A 21,234-nucleotide genomic window follows, 5' to 3' on the forward strand; every position below is an offset into this window, starting at 1 on the left:
AATGCAAATTTTGCCACCGTTTTGGAGCTCACTAGCTAGTAGATATTCTTTAGACTGAAACTACAAAGACTAAAACTAACATCTAAAATAATACTACAAATACTTCCTACGTTTCTTTCTATGCTACGTTGTTACTGGAATAGAAGGAGGACTCGGAGACGGTTTTTGAGGCACTTCGAGAAGAGCCATTGGACGTGAGATCTACGGAGCTTCGGTTTGGATTCTCTGGAAGTTCTCCGTCTCCAGTTGGCATCACTGTGGATACTGTGGTTTCCATTCGGCTGGCCCTGAAGATGCTGGCCTGCGTCTGAAGATAGCGAGTAGACTTGAGCTCCAGACCTTCATATGAGCCTTGAGGGACGCACGGACACCAGGAAAACGCCTGCTGGAATCCCGCTCGAAACCTGTACAGGTAGACTACAATTATAATATAAAATAACAGTTGTATTGCATTATTCAGTTTTTTAAAAATCATTTGAGAAATTGATTCTGCACCTCCTAAAATTAGCAATTAATAAAGAGCTGTTTATATAAATCTTGTGGCAAAAGCCAAACACTCTCTTTTTTTACCCATATGAATGTAAGGTTAAAAACCAGCATAGAGCACCATATCCTGATAAAAAACAGCCTAAATAAACGTAGAGCTCTATCTACTGTTAAACCCTAGCCTAGAGCACTTTCTGCTGTTAAAAAAAGCCTAGAGCGCCATCTGCTGTTTAAAACGAGAGTCAGAAAGTCCATAATTGACCATATTTGGATCATGTCATGAATAGCTACGAAGTGCAGCTCTCTCACACACACACACACACACACACACACACTGATGTACGCTGAACATGAACAAAAATAAACCCATCAGAGTAACATTAACCTATTTAGCTCACAAGATGTGGATAAAGGCTAAATTATAATTAAACTTGACAAAAGACCAATAGAGATGTCTCGCATTGTTTTTTTAAGCTGTCAAAGAAATACAGGTAGGAATTAATTGCAACCTCTGCATGAGCATATGACAGTTAAGCTGAGTAATTTGACACGATCCAGCAGTCTACATGTGTTTGTTAAAAAATACGTATTAAATTTCATAATAAACACAATAAATTAACAAAAGACACAATTAAGGAAACCTTTTGTCTCTTCGAAGTGGAGCAGATAATTAAATGTATAATCCGTATATCCTGCATTTTGCGTTCTGAAGTGATTTTGAACATGTCTCTGCAGTCATTGCTCAGTGACACATAGTAAACAATCTGAGCCTTTTGTTTTTTAAAATAAAAGTCCCACATACATATTTGTTGAAAAATACGTATTAAATTTCACAATAAACACAATAAATTAACAAAAGACACAATTAAAGAAACCTTTTGTCTCTTCGAAGTGGAGCAGATAATTAAATGTATAATCCGTATATCCTGCATTTTGCGTTCTGAAGTGATTTTGAACATGTCTCTGCAGTCATTGCTCAGTGACACATAGTAAACAATCTGAGCCTTTTGTTTTTTAAAATAAAAGTCCCACATACATATTTGTTGAAAAATACGTATTAAATTTCACAATAAACACAATAAATTAACAAAAGACACAAATAAAGAAACCTTACGCCTCTTCGAAATGGAGCAGATAATTAAATGTATAATCCGTATATCCTGCATTTTGCGTTCTGAAGCGATTTTGAACATGTCTCCGCAGTCATTGCTCAGTAACGAATAATAAACAATCTAATTCTCGTTTTCAAAATAAAAGTCCCACATGAATAATAAGTTAAATATAGGCAGGAAAATTATTGTTGTCTCATTAGGAAATTAGGAAACATTGTTGCTTACCAAACGCAGCTTATTATTGATCCCAGAGCTACATATCAGTCTGTGTTCTTCATATGATGCGGCTGCTTGTCAGATCAGAATAAACGACCTAAACTATATGCAAATGATGAGGGCGTGACCTGTGAGTCACACAACAGTCTGCATTGTGTTCTGATTGGCCTGTTGTCCTCAGGGGTTTTACACTCATGGAATTTACATGAGAAAGAGGAAAAGGTGTCTGAGACTCACCGTATACAGCCATTTCTATATACTGGTCTCTAATTATTAGACTATGACTAGATATATCCAGATTTTCTTTATAGGGCAATAACATAATTTTGTTAGAAAAAAGCCTTGAGGGTCATCTGTTCAAAACGAGAGTCAGAAGGTCCATATTTGACCATATTTGGATTGTGTAGTGAATTATAATGAGCTCTGAGGTGCAGCTTACGCCTCTTCGAAGTGGAGCTGATGAATAAATGTATAATCCGTATATCCTGCATTTTGCGTTCTGAAGCGATTTTGAACATGTTTCTGCAGTCATTGCTCAGTGACACATAGTAAACAATCTGACTCTCCCGTTTTCAAAATAAAAGTCCCGCTTACATAGTAAGTGGAATATAATTTTAAGATAAAATAAGGGAGGAAAATTATCATTATTGTCTCATGTTGCTTATCAAACAAAGCCCATATAATTATCCCAGAGCTATATATCAGTCTGTGTATTTCTTATGCTGCGTCTGGTCGTCAGGTCAGAATGAACGACCTAAACTACATGCAAATGATGAGGGTGTGGCCTGTGAGTCACACAACAGTCTGCATTGTGTTCTGATTGGCCTGTTGTCCTCCGGGGTTTTACACTCATGGAATTGACTAATTATTTTCTAATTGTTAGACTGACTTGATATACCCAGATGTTCTGTATAGGGCAACCTAAATTTGTTATAAGAACTAGCTGTTGAGAACTAGCCTAGAGGACCTACTACAATAGCTGTTACATTTCTATATAAAATTAAATAATACCCATTAAGGTTAACCAGTCAAAAGAATTGCTTATATTCTGTTCAGCCTAATCTATGGTGTAAGAAAAAACACATATTAGCAATAAAAAAAAAAACACTTAAGCAAAACATGATCGGGTTAAAGTTTCTGAATGATTTTTGCATTCAAACTTTACTGGTAATGGACTATATGGAGGATCTTTAGCTATGTCTCCGTTTACTTTTGTTTTGCTGTCCTCACTTACATTAATTAACTATAATTTCCAACGCAATCTTACGGCAATTCTTAACTTTTAGTGGCTAAGTGGTATGAATTTGTACAATCTAATTCGTACAATTTAGTACGATTTGCCCTTTACCCAATGACGGTTGGGTGCCACACCTCCTTTTTGAAATCGTACATTTTCCTACATCTCAACTCGAATACGTACAAATTAGCCACTAAACTGACAAAACGTAAAATACTTGTGTTTCCTCATGAGATCAGGCTGATAATTTCCTGCATGCACTAGTATAACGATATGCTATATAACTGCAGGTTAATTATGCATATATAACAATAATGTTATCTAATTATTAGTAATTTAATTGGTTTCTAGTTAATTAGTTAAAGTTGTTTGTGACTAATAAACTTATGGTAGCTAATAACCTTAATCTGTCTGATACAGTTTGTAATGCAATAATGTGCACCTTTTGTGAAGCTGCTTTAAAACGTTAATGTGAAAAGCGCTACACAAAAACTCTTTGAGTTGAATTGAATTTAAGTGAAAAAGTATCAGAATAATTTTGACTTGAGAATGTTTACAACTCTTACCTGTCGTTGAGAAGACAGTAGATGATGGGATTGTACATGGTGGAGCTCATAGCAAGCCACATTATCCCCAAGTAGACCTGCTGGATGTAGCGTTCCTCAAACAAGTGTGGAAGAAACTGGTGCACTATGAAGTAGACATGATAGGGGAGCCAGCAGACGGCGAAGGTGCACACTACGACGATCATCATCTTCACCACCTACAGAAGATAGCATCTGAAGTAAAAGTCTGGGGGTGTGTTAACAAAACATCTAAAGGCTAAAAGCAGCTCATAACTTGCAGATTTAGGAGAAAATCTTAAAAATAAGGGGCGTCCGTCCTAAATTTACTATGTCTTCACTGCAAAAAAAAATGTTTTCTTACTTATTGCCTTTGTCTTGTTTCTAGTCCAAATATCTAAAAATTCTTAAATCAAGAAGCATTTTCTAGACAAGCAAAACATATCTCATTGAGAAGTTTCATTGGGCATGTTTTACTTGGTTTCTGCAAGGAATAATTGATGATAGGCCATTAATTAATTGGAAAACAATGCACAACCGAGATGGTGAGGATTATTTAAAATTGTTTAGCTTTTCTTTGGTCTCCACAGCCGCTCCACTGTTCAGATATTGTATTTTCAGGCACTTGTTGAACTGCTCCTGTGTATAGGACTAGTTTCTCACTCTGTTTTAAAGTGATTTTTGAGCTGTGAAGTCACTAAATCATTCAGCAGAGTGATATAGAGCTGTAATGCACTCAAAACCTGCTGGAACTACTTTATCTGTGCGTTTATCTGAAAATAACGGCACACCTTAGAATAAACCTTCTTCAGCCAATCAGAATCAAGCATTCAACAGAAATATAACCAGATCTGATGGGAGCACTTTTAGCTTAGCATTATCATTGAATCAGACCATTAGCATAGCTGTGAAATAACTGAAATCATTCAGTGTAATGATATGGAGCTGTAATGCGCACAAAACCTGCCGGAACTACTTTATCTGTGCATTTACCTGATAATAACCGTACACGAGTTAACGAGTGCTTATCAGCCAATCAGAATCAGGCATCCCACAAGCATTCAGTATAGAGTAATTTAAGCTAATATTTTTAACAAGGTGTGCCATTTTTCACGTGAAGCGGCTTCCGGGTCCAAGCGCTTTATTCAACTGAATGGGGAGACTCATGAAATGGTAATAATAAACGTTTACAAAGTGATTTAAGGCTTTCGAAAATCACGATGGCAATATATATGTCCATGCCTAATATCCGATGGCCAGAAAGTGATGAATTTTTTTATAAATTGTTAAAATTTTGGTATTTGTTATGCAGCGAGCCCAGAGATTGTTGTGTACACTACGATTTTATATAAAATTAACTTTAATGTGGGATAGGAATAAAACGTGATCATAAACGAATGATTTCTCCACTCAGATGAGTGGCGGCTTGGACCCGGAAACAGTATTACATACGTCACAAACACGTCACCACTTAACAAGCGGATTATAGGACTGACGTCACAGACCTTGCGTTTGGCGATCAGCTGCTCTCGATACCGATCTGAAGAGTCTCCAGGAATCTCGCTCGCCCACAGAAAACATCCCACCACCAGGTAAGCACAACCCATGACCAGCAGAGGCAGAAAATAGATGAGCACAACCACACAGACGTAATACCTGTAAGGAAGAGAATTAGTGAGCAAAGACGTGAACAAGACAAGAAACCCAAGAGTAGACCCAAAATTTGTCGAGTCGTATTTTGAGTAGTCATGTGACGATCACTGGTTTCAAGGTTTACCTCGATTTGGAAAAGTCAGGGTTTTAAAACCGGCAAAATTGAGGATACTGTTCCTACTGTATCCTGAACAGTATATCACAATGAGTGTATCTGCAATAGTCACATGGATATAGGATCAAGGATATCAGACACAGAATAAAGATTATTTATTAGAGATTAAAAGATAAAGATGATATTATTTATACAATGATGACCATTAGATTTTACTTGAATACTGTTAGACTCCCCAAAAAACATTAATGCAGTGGCTCAGTGGTTAGCAAGAAGGTCGCTGGCTCCAGTCCCGGCTAGGTCAGTTGGGCTGCGTCCGAAACCGCATACTTCCATACTATATAGTACGCTAAAATCAGTATGCGAGCCGAGTAGTATGTCCAAATTCATAGAATTTGAAAATCAGTATGCGAGAAGTACCCGGATGACTTACTACTTCCGGCGAGATTCTGGAGTGCGCATCCCATGCACACTGCACTATCCTATAATGCCCCGTGAGAGAATTCATGAATGGAAGTAAAGCGACGCAACTGACGCAGGTAGGTCACGTGACCATGACTAAATAGCGGATGTAGTACGAATTCCATTCATACATTTCACATTCATACTGTATAGACGTACTTTTCTAACAGCCGAGTAGTACGCTTACATTCAAATGCAGTACCTACTGAGTAGTAGGCGGTTTCGGACGCAGCCTTGGTGTTTCTGTGTGGAGTTTGCATGTTCTCCCCGTGTTGGTGTGGGTTTCCTCCGGGTGCTCTGGTTTCCCCCACAATCCAAACACATGCGCTATAGGGGAACTGATTAACTAAATTGGCCGTAGTGTATGAACGTATGTGTGAATGAGTGTGTATGGGTGTTTCCCAGTACTAGGTTGCAACTGGAAGGGCGTCTGTCGAGCTGAACAGTTTAGTGGCTTTACTTTACATCCACGAAAAAGAAAGATCTCCAAAGATGCCTTTTCAATATGTGTTTCTGAAACTAATAAAGACAGCAGAAGTCAAAGATTAACTTTAATTATTCAGCCTGACATGTTTACTGCTCCAAAATATAAAAAAAATCAAATATATTGTGTTTAACAGGGAAAAAAGTTGTTGTTTTTTTAGCCAGACATTAAAAGATATCTTATTATAGAGCAGAAATCACAATACCGTGATGTTTATATCCAAGGTTATCATCATACCGTCAGAATCTTCTCCCCTAATTTCGAGCACATAAAAAGAAGCCACACACCAGCACCTCAGAGTCCCGCGTGTGTTCTCGCATTAGCTGCTATGTAAAAATAACCGCTGGAAAACTTTGGAAGCATGAACTGTGAATGCTCGCAGGATTCAGACGCTCTGCTTTTGGATTCAGCATGGTAATTAGTGAAGGCTTATCTGTAAAGACAGGAGAGGAAACTACACAGAAGCCATTCATGCATTCTCCAAAACAATATGAGTCCTTGTTTGACAGGAAAAAAAGCAGCGTGAATGCCTTGTTCGTTTGTTGTTTTCACTGAACGTGTCCTACAGACATGCCTTTTTTTTTTAAGCATGAGCCAAATGAGGCTTTACTGCTTTTTTAGGTAATTGAAAATCGTCCACATGATTATTAATTTAGGAAAATGTATTGCATGTTTCATATCACATAGAATGAATCAAGACAATCACACAAAATCGACAGAACAAAAGCAAAATCTCGCATATTACTGTTTGCAGTATGTAAGTTTGAAACCCAGTGGTTGAACTAGGTATTGCACTCCTGGATCACAACAGACGCAAGTGCAGGTTGCCAGATTGAGGACCAACAGCAGCGATTCTGACTTTCGAGCCTAAAGGCTGATTTAAGTCGTGTTCTAAATAAAAGCAGACACACACAATAGATGGAGTATTCTCCATATTAAGCAGAGTTTTTGTCCTAACCAACACCTGAAATTCAGATAATAGAAACGGCTTCTGTTTCTCACAGCTAAACATTAGCTACGATTCCATCCACCTATTTATATGCACATTTTGCATATGCACATTAAAACACGGTTGATGGAAACACAAGATGCGCATTAGTTAAAAACAAATGCACATTAAAAACATATGCATATAACTGAGTAGGATAAACTTTTCATTTGATAAGTGTGAAGTAGCCCACACCTGGTAGTGAACCCATTCCGGGTCCACTACACAATTACTCACGACAGCACGGGAACCATTCTGACACACACCACTCTGTAGTGAGCACTATCACCGCTCGAAGCTCACTGGGCGCCACAGCAGGTGGCAGTAGTGAGCTTGTGGGTCACGGGCAGTCTCAATAAGAAAAGATGCACATAACTAAGATGGAAACACTTTTACCGAACAACTTCCAGTATGCGCATTAAAAAAAGGTCATGTGATTTTGTTATAAGAGATCATGTGATGATAAAAAAAGTAACGATTTTGTTCGCTTCGACTCATTGGATGGAAACGCTGCTTTATTCACACGTCTTTTATGTGATAATCCAGTTTTGCGCAAAAAGTTAATTCTAATTTTTGGATGGAAACAGCTAATCATCAGCTCAGGTGCAGCTCATGTGCTTTATTCAGTGTTAAATGCTAATAATGCGAGTCTGAATGCTGTTTGACATGACGTTTATTGCCATACTACTGAAAGCAGCAGCAGATAGTTCAGCTCAGACCTGTAGAATAGAATAAACCGTCTGAAACTGAACTTTAGAGACTCAGTGCAAACCAACACACATCAGTGATTCAGCATCTACATTTAATCATGTTAAAGAGCTTTAATGTGTGTTCATTAGATTATAAAGCTCAGCATTGTGCTGGAGTGCAGTGAGTGCACTATACTGTGCTTCTGAATGGCTGTGTTTACATCTCTGTCGTGTTTCATCTGCTGCAAACAGCCAAACTGCTCATCAATGCGTATCTCATCATGTAGCGTGTTGTTAGGACACGGGGTTACAATGTAACCTGCTCACCTAATATTTACGCTCGTAATATTCATATTATTTGCTAATTAATAAACACCTCATGTGGAACTCTGAATCTGCGTCTCATTTCAGAGTCTGCTACTGTCCACCAGAGGTCACACTTCAGTCACAGACGCACACTTTAAGAGCCTTTCTGACTGAATGAAGGAAATGCGCTGTTTTCCACCATCTGGCAACCCGGGCTGCTGAAATATAATTGGCTAAACTGACATTGGGTGAGTTACATGACTAAAACAAAGACAGCCGTTCCAGCATGTAACACACATGTTCACAGCAGAATATCTGACTTCAGCATTGTGTTTCAGATACACAAGAATGTTCGCTGAGCATGTTTATGAATATCTGCACACACATTATGCTGTTTATATACTTTAGGACAGTGGTATGCAGAGTAATTCAATATGCCATATGTACATGCAACTTATATTTAAAATTTTATCAAAAATGGCTCATATATGATTATGATGACATATAGCCTATATTTATGAGGTCCAAGCAGCATTTCCAGGCTTTTATACTATAGGTCAGGGGTTTTCAAAGTGTGAGGCGCGCCTCCCCTGGGGGGCGCCAGAGCATGTCAGGGGAGGCGCAGTAAAAAATATAATATAATAAAAATATAACTATTAAGTTTAATTATTATATGTATTTTTATTATATTTAAACGTTTTAATTAAACAAAGCAAAAAAAATTAATATGTCAAATATAAGAAAACCTTTTTTAACCAGAAGGCCATAGCTGTGAATTCGCTTCTGTTTGGCAAGCCCGCCAATACAGGTATGCCTGCTAATACAATGGGTCGGTTTCTGAGACCCCCCGATTCAAAGCTGTAATGAAGTTCACGGCCCTTTAGCCGCCGGGAAGAAGGAGGCGGAGAACCAACACAGTTTTAAAATTATTCATTAATAACAGTAACGGCTGCTCCTCACGGAGGCTGCCGTCTAAACTAAAACAAAAAGTACAATATGTCCGGGCCCGGTCCTCTCTCGGCTTCCTCTGCCCTCGTTCCTTCTTTTATGATCCAGAGCTCCTTCTGTGGGATCCGAGGCAGGTGCGCACCGCAGGTATATCCACTTACGCGGTGGCCTCACTCTGTTCCCACGGCTCTCGGCCACGCCCCCTCACCACAAAAGCCTTCAAGTTCAGGGTTTAAACCCAAAAGACGACGATATGATGATCAGTATTTGAGTTTAGGATTTACGTGGACAGGACCAGCTGATGAACCACGACCTTTAAGTGTGGTTTGTCAAGATATTTTGGCTAATGACAGCATGAGACCCGCTAAACTTCGACTGTTTTGACTGGAATGGACAGTTCTTGGATCTGTTCTATTCATATTGAACCATCATCCTAGTTTTAAAAACGTTATATTAAAATATATGTTATTACTCTGTAAATAATTGCACTTTCATGCAAATGATGATAAAAGTGAGTTAACAGTCTGACATCTGTCTGTGTCTCTATATATACTGTGTACTGTCATATATATATATATATGCGTGCGTACGTGCGTGCGTGTGTGTTTGGGAGGAGGGGGGCGCCAATGGATAAATTGTGTCAAAAGGGAGGCCCACTGTCTTAGACTTTGAAAAACCCTGCTATAGGTTAAGACTTTACATTTAAATACAGGAGTTTTTTTTTTTTTGACTTTTTAAGAACAGTCGTCTACCATATTTAATTAACCTTTAAAAGCACATTTAAATTTAAACATTAACATTTTATTTTCTTAGTTTTTTTTATACATAAGCACAGCAGTGTTAATGTTCAAACTATTTATAAGGTTTAAAGTCGCCGATAATAATAAATATTATGAATAATAAATATTATTAATAATAGTAATTAATCTGCCACGATTTTAAGCTGTGCAGAGCTGTAGCTGCTTATTTAGGCCTACCAAGCTACTGTATGTCAATACTGGTCATATGCTGGTCATACTTGGAGGGACAATTTTTTCTGAGGTGGTACTTGATGAAAAAAGTTTGAGAAGATGCAATTTTAATGCGCAATTTTAAGAGTTGTTTGAGAAATGCCAAATTTCAAATAAAGATTGATCAACTCTGCAATACGTTTTAACGCTCAGTTGAAGTGGTTTTAGACATAGGGTTAATGCACATAATATAATAAACGTTACACCCTCCTGACTCCATTGTGCTGGGTTCACAACAAAAGCTGAATTTAGTCATTGCAAACATGAGAATAAAGACCCATTATTGCCAGGCGGTGTGAATAGCGCAGAATGCATCACACATTTCCTGTCAAAGTGAAGAAATTACTTAGATCCCATAATTTGCGCAAGCTCAAAAATTTATCTTACGTGGAAAATTAGCATGCTTAAGCTTGCTTTGTTTAATGTTGGTTGCTAGATTACCAATACTACAGCCAGCTGCTCTAATAGCGTGATAAAAATGCAATAATACATTAATTCATTTTCTTCTTGGCTTAGTCCGTATATTCATCAGTGGTCACCACTGTGGAATGAACCTCCAGCACACACACTCATACACTACGGCCAGTTTAGTTGATCAGTTCCCCTATAGCGCATGTGTTTGGACTGTGGGGGAAACCGGAGCACCCGGAGGAAACCCACGCCAACACGGGGAGAACATGCAAACTCCACACAGAAACACCAACTGACCCAGCCGAGACTCAAACCAGCGACCTTCCTACTGTGAGGCGACAGCACTACCCACTGAGCCACTCTGTCGCCCCACATATTTGGGATTTTTTTCTTTGCAAACTTTGAAAAAATTTACTTTACATTAGGATGGAAGCCTGGCCTAGATCTCTCTGCTGCTGTCCCTCATTGAATATCCTTCATCACATGCATCATACACACACATGTTTTGCTTTCATGTTTTATGGGGACTGTTTGTTGTCCTTATTATGTTTCTATTGCACAGACTGTAGAACCCTTTCCTTATACCCAATCCTCACAAAATATTTAGCATTTTTACATTTTCAAGATACTGAATTCTGCATGATTTATGAGCCTTTTTCCTCAAGGGGACTAAAAAATGTCCTCACAAGGTCAAAAATGACTGGTATTGTTTTACTTGTGGGGACATTTGGTGCCCACAATGTGATGCAGGACACTCTCTCTTTTTCTATCACTCCCGCACGCACGCATACACACAGATCTACCAGCCAGTTAAACATGGTCCATTGATCAGTGCTCCTTATCTCATACGCCAGTGCTACCAAGATTTGGTGTCTCAGAGACGATCTGTGCTTTTAGAGAAAGTTCGGACAAACAAAGGCTTTACGATCTGATTCCTGCAAAGACTGCTGATATATGAGAGGGTCTGTCACCTTTTATCCCAGAACATGCTTTATTTAGCATTAAAAACCTTTAACGACCTCCTAAAAATGTAAAAATAAAAATAAATAATTTCAAATATTGTGTGAATTATTGCACCTAAATTAGCACACATGAAGAATAGCAAATAATAATAAAAAATAAAACAATTATCATAAGAAACACAGATTTCAGAAAAAGCTCTAATCATGCAAGAACCTAATAAAGCAGAGGAATACTTCATAAATATTGCAGAAAATAACACTCCAGTCTTTTATTTATGTAAAAGATTCATAAATAATACTTTACCTGTACTTATCACGTTGAAGGAAAATGGGAACTAGAACTAAATACCATAATCGAGGATGAGGTCTGGACTGAGTTATGTGAAGAAAGTCATAAAGGAATTAATAGTCAATTGTGGAAAGAGTTTGACTGGAAAGTAAAAATGGGGTACTTTAATGCTCCTTTTGTAATTTCTACATATGTAAAAGGACCATCTGCAGCTTTGTGTGGGAGAAAATGTGGTAAAAGTGGAGATCATGCCCACAGTTTTTGGGACTGTCCGAAGATTCAAGAATTTTGGAAAAATGTTAAAAAAGAAATAGATAAGATGTTAGATGTAGAAATACCCCTCCATCTAGTTATGTGTTTACTGCGAGCACTGCCCAAAGATATGTTTAATAAGGAAACAAGATTTGTCCTAAAGATATTATTACAAAATTATATAAAATATATTAATTTTTATATATTATTATAAAAATGATAACAGTACATTGGATGGAAGAAAGTTCTCCAAAGGTGGCTCAGTGGATTCAGAGACTTAAACAGGTCTATAAAATGGAAAACAATGAATGCATGTCTGCAAATGAAGACTGATATTTTTCTGAAGAGGTGGAAAAGTATTATGACATATTTAGATGTGTATATTTAGAGGTTGCTTAACCTATCATTACTGTAATTGGATGTAACTATGCAGCTCAACTCCTTGTTCAAGCTCTTGTTCTCTCCAGACTGGACTATTGCAACTCTCTACTAGCCGGGCTTCCAGCTAACTCTATCAAGCCTCTTCAGCTGCTTCAGAACGCAGCAGCACGAGTGGTCTTTAATGAAGCTAAAAGAGCACATGTCACTCCGCTGCTCATCCGTTTGCACTGGCTGCCAGTTGCTGCTCGCATCAAATTCAAAGCTCTGATGTTTGCCTACAAAGCGACTTCTGGCTTTGCTCCTTCTTATCTGCTCTCACTTCTGCAGATGTATGTGCCCTCCAGAAACTTGCGTTCTGTGAATGAACATCGCCTCGTGGTTCCATCCCAAAGAGGGAAGAAATCACTTTCCCGAACTCTCGCATTCAATCTGCCCAGTTGGTGGAATGAACTCCCGAACTGCCTACAGCACTTCTTCATTGTTGCTCTTATAGTTGTGTAAATTGCTTCCTTGTCCTCATTTGCAAGTTGTTTTGGATTAAAGCATCTGCTAAATGACTAAATGTAAATCTAATCTACAATGCAACACAATGTAACTTGATGTACAAATGTACGTATCTCCTGTGAAGTAATTATGATGGCAATATCTTTTATTTTTATTTTTTATTATAATTTTTTATTGATTTTCTTTTTTTATTTATTATTATTATTATTATTTCATAATTATAATTGTTTTTATTTTATGTATCCCCTCATGTGTAAGGGGCAAAACTGTTGGGGAAGGGGAACTGTTGTTCTGTAAAAAAATATATTGAAAAATCATAAATAATAAATTTAAAAAAAAAGAAACACAGATATCATTAAATCTTATAATAAAAAAAATTACTTTTGATTATAAGTTTGTTTTTAGGGGCGCTGAAATATAATATAGACATCGCCCTATAAATAAGTCGAGATCAAAACCTGATTTTCAAACATTTTTCGGTCTCAAACTCTGTCGCTGTGTAGACAAATAGGCAAAACTCAAAAAAAGTTTCCACTTTTTTTTTTGGCTGAAAATGTACAAACAGCCCCTAAAGTGACCCCTCGTCAATATTTGGTGACCCCTAGTGGAGGTCGTGACCCCTAGTTTTGGGAGCCCCTGCTTTAAAGTGACAGGAGGATTGAGTGTAGACAGATTGACTGCACGGGCGGGTGAAGGACTGAGCTGTTCTGGAAATATCCATACGCCGTCGAAACCTGACACCAACAAATCCCCCTGCAGGAAACATACCGGGACACTGGAGAATCAGACCGAGCGTGTGCGAAAATCCATCAAAACTCATTCAACAGAGGATAAATATGTGATCAGCATGCAGGACTGGGCGTTATTGCTACTGAGCCGAAGTTTAAATATTTATATAGTAAATCAGACCACAGCTCACACTATTGCGGCCCAATTTCTTGCAAACTGCATCGGTTTTCTCACTGTAATGTTGTTTATTTTTGTCAATAGGCAGAGCTGTCTTACAGGAAGAGAGTTTGTTGCATTTAGGTTAGTTCATATTAAAAACACAGATTGTTGTCATTGACGACTCCGTTTCATTTCAAGAATTTCATATTTACTAACTACAAAAAATAAATAAATACATAAATAAATAAATTACTAATGCTTTGCTTCTTACACTTTGCACAACTGAAACTTGCCTACAGCTCTTCTTCATTGTTGCTCTTATAGTTGTGTAAATTGCTTACTTGTCCTCATTTGTAAGTCGCTTTGGATAAAAGCGTCTGCTAAATCAGGGATTCCCAAACTTTTTTATTCCGGGACCCACCTAGGCAAGTAATTTAATCTCAAGACCCACCATAATATTTTAATCTGGAAAAATGGGTAAAAAAAATGTCTCGATTCAAAGCAGTAAAAAATATATGGTGTGCGGCTGTTTGGATTTCGAAGTGCTTTTTGTGCTGGCTGTAACTCTGATCATTTTTTTGTTGAAAAAGATACTCTTCTTTTTTCAGAAGAGAATATGATCAACCTTTGATCAAGCCCCTGGATTATGATCAATCCCCGTCACATCGCAGTAAATTCCACTGCTAGTGTAGTCATAAGAAACTAAATAACTTTTTGATCCACTACTACAAGCTGGGAAAACGTCAGATAAATATGCCAATGCAATTAACATTAATGCTGAAGATCTAATATTTACACATTTGCTTGAGGAAGGAATGATGGGGTATTTACATTACTATTACCATTTTCCATAACATCCATGCCCTTCCATAATATTAGCTGACGTTAAACCTAACAGATAGCACTATAACTATTCATTGATTAGCAATCTGTCAACGTTGGGATGTACAAAATATAGGATAACAAATAGCTTCAAATGATGGAATACAAAGCAAACATTAGAAAATATTGACAATAAAATAAAAGGTTTAGCCTATTAAAATCAACGGCCTATACAGAAATTAAATAAAGATATAAAATCAATTTCACTTTTAATCATATTTGCATATTGATTAAAGTTACTAGAGTTATTTAGTGAAGAGCAGCTAGTAAATCTTTCGTTGTGTTTTGTTTGATAACAGAGGTGTTCATGTATGAATGCACAGATCTATAATGAAGCATTCGACTACTTTAGTAACTGTTTGTGCTCATTTAAGAGAAAATTTGTAGTGTTTAAAATAAAACATGCAGGACGGAGCAAAAAAAAAAACGAAAAAATTCGCACTTTTCCGACGGTCCCTTACTGCAAGCTCCGCTCTGTGCGAGCTCTCCTAACTAAACGCAGATTGCAAGAGCTCAAACGGAGCAGTGCTCGTAATGTTGAGCGGAAAAAAAACAGAAGAAGGCAGCTGTGAAACATCACCAGCTTTGTCTTTTTGTAGGAAACACACTTTAGATATTTTTAGAGTAAGAGGCTTTTAAGTTATTGCTGTCAATCGTACTGGTTTTGATTCACCGCAATGTAAATATAGCTGCGGTCAGCTACGTCAGAGGTTCTCAAAGTGGGGGTCGGGACCCCCCAAGGGGTCGCGAGACAATGAAGGGGGGTCGCCTGTGGATTTCCAAAAATCTATTTATTTATATTAAACCATAAGAATTACCATATTTTATCAATAAACTACTCAAGAGAAAAATTGCTGTTAATAGTTAATATATACTATATAGTTACTACAGTCGCTTATAGTTACTAGTTCTATTGGATTGCGACCCCTGGGGTAATTACATAATTTTAAAGACACACCAATGGCGTCAGATGCAGCAGATTGATTTTATAACATCAGGTTAAACTTTCTGGCACATTTACAGCTCTGATTTACATTAAAAAAAGATTAAACTAAGAATAAACTTGGGTCTATTGGTGTGTGTGCGCTATTGCATGCACGGTTTCTGTATATATAACCACCTCAGAGGATATTGGGGGTCGCGAGTCACTAGCATTGTTATTTTGGGGGTCGCAAGCTAAAAAGTTTGGGAACCCCTGAGCTACGTGACGTTGCGCGACCCACCTTTGTTCACTGTGCGACCCACTAGTGCAGGGGTGTCAAACTCAATTCCTGGAGGGCTGAAGCCCTGCACAGTTTACTTCCAACCCTGCTCCAACACACTTACCTGTAGGTTTCAAACCAGCCTGATGAACTCATTTAATTTGATCAGGTGTGTTTAATTAGGGTTGGAACTAAACTGTGCAGAGCTGCGGCCCTCCAGGAACTGAGTTTGACACCTGTGCACTAGTGGGTCACGACCCACAGTTTGAAAACCCCTGTGCTAAATGACGAAATGTAAATGTATTTGTATTTCAGAAGACAAACAAGTACAGAAATGATTATTTTTCAAATATCTCCAGATATTAAGCAGACAGTCTACTAATACCCAAGTGGACCGTCAAAATAAAGTGTGACCATAATTACAATTTAAAGTCAAGTCAAGCTTTATTGTAATTCCACTATATGCATAGACACAAAGAGGAACGTAATGACGTGTCTTGCAGGACAACGGTGCTGCAACGTTCGCAAATAATTGATGAAATAAGATAAAAACACTTCTCTCAGCAATATCTGCGCAGGTCTATCATGACTCTTTGAATGGAAACGCTGCTTTATTCACCAATTGCAAGTTTTGCATGGAAACCCAGCTACACACACCGTGCACTTACGTCTTTTGGAAGTCCCACATGCTGTATTCCGGCCAGTTAATGTAGCACACGACGCGTCCCGGCAGCTGAGCCGTGCTGGAGAAATAATACTGAGGGAACGCCAGCATTAGCGCCAGCGCCCAGATCACACACACCACCAGTTTAGTCTCAGCGGACGACAGACGCTGCTGGAGCGGGTGGATGATCGCCATATACCTGAGTAGGGGACAGATAGAGTGGAAAGTAAGAATAGTGCATAAGTTTGGGACGTGCTTTAAGATTAAGAACACACCCAGATGTTTCTAACATGATCTAACATTCATTCAATCGTTTTTCTTCAGCTTAGTCCCTTATTTACCAGGGGTCGCAACTGCGGAATGAACCGCCAACTATTCCAGCATATGTTTTGCACAGTGGATGCCCTTCCAGCTGTAACCCAGTACTGGGAAACACCCATACACTCATTTATACACACACACACACACTCATACACTACGGCCAATTTAGTTGATCAATTCCCCCTATAGTGCATGAGTTTTGACTGTAGGGGAAACCGGAGCACCCGGAGAAAACCCACGCCAACACGGGGAGAACATGCAAACTCCACACAGAAACACCAACTTGAACCAGCAACCTTCTTGCTGTGAGGCAACAGTGCTAACCACTGAGCCACCATGGCTCCTGCTAATCTAACAAAATAAACAAACAAATCTGAAGACCTTTCCCAGAGATGGGTTGCGTTGGCGGTTCATTCCGCTGTGGCGTACCCGAATTAATAAAGGGACTAAACCGACAAGAAAATGAATGAATGAAATCTGAAGACCACAATCTAAAAATGAGTAGTCAAATGAATACGCTGGGAAGAAATTGTTAATAAAATATTAATAAACAGGAAAAATGAAGAGAAACAGAGAAAATTGTCAAATGAAATTGAAATGTTGTAGTTTATTACGGCAATAACTTCAATAAAAATTAAAATTAGTTTAGGAAAGGTAAAATATTTTCATAGATATAACCGTTTAATAAAATGTTTTTATTTCAATGCACTAAAATATACACTGTCTATATTCACTGAGAAATCAATCAACAAATATTCAGTTTCTAAAGGTCAATTCAAAAGGTCAGCTCAGTTACGCTGAGCACTGTATGTAGTGTAAAAGAAGATGCTTTGAAGAATGCTTGATAGCCATTGATTTCCATAGTTGAAAAAACGTACTATGGATGTCAACAACTGCATTCTTCAAATATCTACATATCTTAGTAAACTAAAAGTTGGAGAGGGCCTGGCTAAATACATTTCAGATAGGGGCTGTCATATTGACTGATACATTATAATAAGTACTGTAGCATACTTTAGTTTTTACCATCGTAAACTGTGATGAACTGTAGTATAATATTCCCATAAAGTACAGTATTTACCGGCTCAGTGGTCAGCACTGTTTCCTCACAGCACTGTTCTCCGCCTGTTGGCGTGGGTTTCCTGCTCTGCTTTCCCCCACAGTCCAAACACATGCGCTATAGGGGAATTGATCAACTAAATTGGCTGTATGAGTGTGTGTGTGAATAAGTGTGTATGGGTGTTTCTCAATACTGGGTTGCAGCTGGAATGGCATCCGCTGTGTAATTCATTCATTCATTCATTCATTCTCTTGTCGGCTTAGTCCCTTTAATAATCCGGGGTCACCACAGCGGAATGAACCGCCAACTCGAGCTGTCACTGTGGTGCTTTCTTAAAAGACACACATTTAAAGGGTCAATATTGGTACCTCAAAAGTATTAGCACCTAAAAATTTTAAGAGGAACACTTTTGTCCTTTTTTGTACTTTTTAGGTTACTTGTTAAGTTTACTTTTTTTTTTAATTATTCAAAGATGATTCCTTGGATTTATAAATTTTTTTACATTAAGTGGCTGTAAACAATTTATTTGAGCTGAATTTAAACAAATTAAGTTGAACATTATTAAATTTAATTTGTTTGTTTAAATTCAACACATAATTTGTTTGCAACAGTTAGTTCTGCATGCAACTCTTTTTTCAATATGTACCCTTGAGGTATTATTCATATGAACCTTTTAGGTACAAATTTGTATCTTTTCGAAAAGGCACCCCAGTGACAGATAACCTTTATTTCTGAGAGTGTATACTGTAAAATATTAAAATATAAAACATAAAAACTTTTTTTTTTCATGGCAAGGATGACATTTGCATGTAATTGCTGGTTATTTATTGACATTGACTTGTTATTCCATCAATGCACACACATTAATAATAAGTAAAGATGATGTCTCACCTGTCCAGAGCTATAGCGGTCATAGAGTAAATACTGGCGAAGACAGCTGCAATCGGGAAGAAGTTATGAAACCTGCAGTAAACCAGCCCGAAGTACCACTCATTGTGCACCGCGTAAATAAAGTTAATGACGGTGTTAAAGGCGGACATGGACGCCTCCGCGAACGCCAGATTCACCAGAAAGTAGTTGGTGACCGTCCTCATGCGCTTATGCGCTAAAATGATCCAGATCACCGTGATATTTCCCACTACCGACACCAGAACTATAGTGCAGTACGCGATAGCCCATAGTACGATCTGCCAGACCGGCTGCACGAACTGGTTCCCGAACACCTCCGTGTCGTTTACCGGAGAACCGGCGCTCCCGTTATCGGCGCTCGAGTTTGGCGAAGTGATGTACAGCGGATCCATGGTGGACTAATATATCAGAGAACAGGCATTTTAACAAGGGGAAGTTGGCGTTTTTGTTGTTTTGAGGTTTGTTTTGTGAATTATAGAGCCTCCAAAAATGAGTTGAAGAAATGCGCTGAGGATCCGCTGAGTCGCGAGCGCGCCTCTCCAAACGCGCGCACAGTTGTCGTGGCCGCGCAGTTCTGAACCGGTGTTTCCGCGCGATGCGCATCCTCATGACTGATGCTCGGTAATACACCGATATAATAAGTAATAATAGCAGATTTCAGCTCGATTCATTTGAAAACTTTACTCATACTTGCCTTAATGTCATATAAAATAAATACTAGAGTAATTGATGGTAAATACAATGCTTTGAACCGTACTGCAATATTATCCTGTGTTATTATTATCATTATTATTAATAATAATAGTAATAATAACAGTAATAATAATAATAGTAATAAAAATAATAGTAATAATAAAAAATAATAGCAATAATAACAGCAATAGTAATAATAATAAAAGTAATAATAATAATAAAAGTAATAATAATAATAGTAATAATAATAAAAGTAATAATACTAATAATATTAATAATAGTAATAATAATAATAGTAATAATAATAAAAGTAATAATAATAATAATAATAAAAGTAATACTAATAGTAATAATAATAAAAGTAATTAGAATAATATTAATAATAGTAATAATAATAGTAATTATAATTATAATATACGTTTAATGTATATATATGTATATATGCAATAAATCACAATAGGCTTTAAAAATATAAAATAATATAGATAAAAACTAAAATAAAATGTCTTGTCAGATTTTGATTACAAATTACCAAAACAAACTTTTTTCAGCTGATTAACTTTTATTTCGTTTAACAATTGTTGAACTGTTAATTTATTTGTTTATTAATTGTTCATTCCATGACTAACAGTTGTTAGCTAGCAACGTAAACACTGTCAATTTTGATTTTGTGTGGACTTTAAGAAACTGTTTTTAAAATTAGCAGTGGGATGATATTAAATTAATTTTCATCTGCTTTGGTAGAATGTTGGTTTTCTCCATGAATTTTGATAGCATTACTGTTCCAGACAGCGTTACTGTTTAACCTTTAACCTTACAGCGAGGTCATGCATACAGTAACAGTATATCATCATCACCAGCATGTGCACAGGTGGGAAATGCAGATCAATGAACAGACCTTGACCTGCTGCATTATCATTCAGCTCACTGTTTAATTGTTTCCATCGATAAGAGATTTCTCACTGCTAAACATCTGAACACCAAAAAGTGTGCAGAACGCTTAAATCATCATCAGAAATGTATTGTTGAAAACATTATGGCTGAGGATATAGATGACAAAACAGTATACACTCACCGGCCACTTTATTAGGTACACTAGTACCGGGTTGGACCCCTTTTGCCTTCAGAACTGCTTTAATCCTTCATGGCAGAGATTCAACCAGCTACTGGAAATATTGCTTAGAGATTTTGCTCCATATTGTCATGATAGCATCACACAGTTGCTGCAGATTTGTCGGCTGCACATCCATGATGCCAATCTCCCGTTCCACCACATCCCAAAGCTGCTCTATTGGATTGAGATCTGGTGACTGTGGAGGCCATTTGAGTACAGTGAACTCATCGTCATGTTCAAGAAAGCAGTCTGAGATGATTGAGCTTTATGACATGCTGCGTTATCCTGCTGGAAGTAGCCATCAGAAGATGGAGACACTGTGCTCATAAAGGGATGGACATGGTCAGCAGCAATACTCAGGTAGGCTGTGGCGTTGATGCTCAATTGGTACTAATGGACCCAAAGAAAATCTCCCCCACACCATTACACCACC

The 21,234-nt window shown here is 37.7% G+C and overlaps 3 protein-coding genes across 3 annotated transcripts in view; 2 read left to right on the forward strand and 1 right to left on the reverse strand.

Annotated features, from left to right (window-relative positions):
• The window catches only part of myo18b (myosin XVIIIB), a 673,005-nt gene that overhangs the window by 345,940 nt on the left and 305,831 nt on the right, over positions 1-21,234 (forward strand). The window lies entirely within an intron of this gene.
• Positions 119-19,386, reverse strand: tacr1b (tachykinin receptor 1b). The gene is given in 5 exon segments (NM_001281799.1): positions 119-404; positions 3,618-3,814; positions 5,120-5,270; positions 16,709-16,903; positions 18,977-19,386. Coding segments are annotated over 5 exon segments (1,239 nt in total).
• slc4a5b (solute carrier family 4 member 5b) overlaps positions 324-21,234 on the forward strand; it is a 132,470-nt gene continuing 111,559 nt past the window's right edge. Inside the window, exon 1 of the mRNA XM_073915217.1 lies at positions 324-412. The gene's annotated coding sequence lies outside the window, so the exon portion shown is untranslated. The remainder of the gene's footprint in view (positions 413-21,234) is intronic.

This window comes from Danio rerio, chromosome 10 (genome assembly GCF_049306965.1).
Source record: "Danio rerio strain Tuebingen ecotype United States chromosome 10, GRCz12tu, whole genome shotgun sequence".
NCBI classification, from domain to species: Eukaryota; Metazoa; Chordata; class Actinopteri; order Cypriniformes; family Danionidae; genus Danio; species Danio rerio.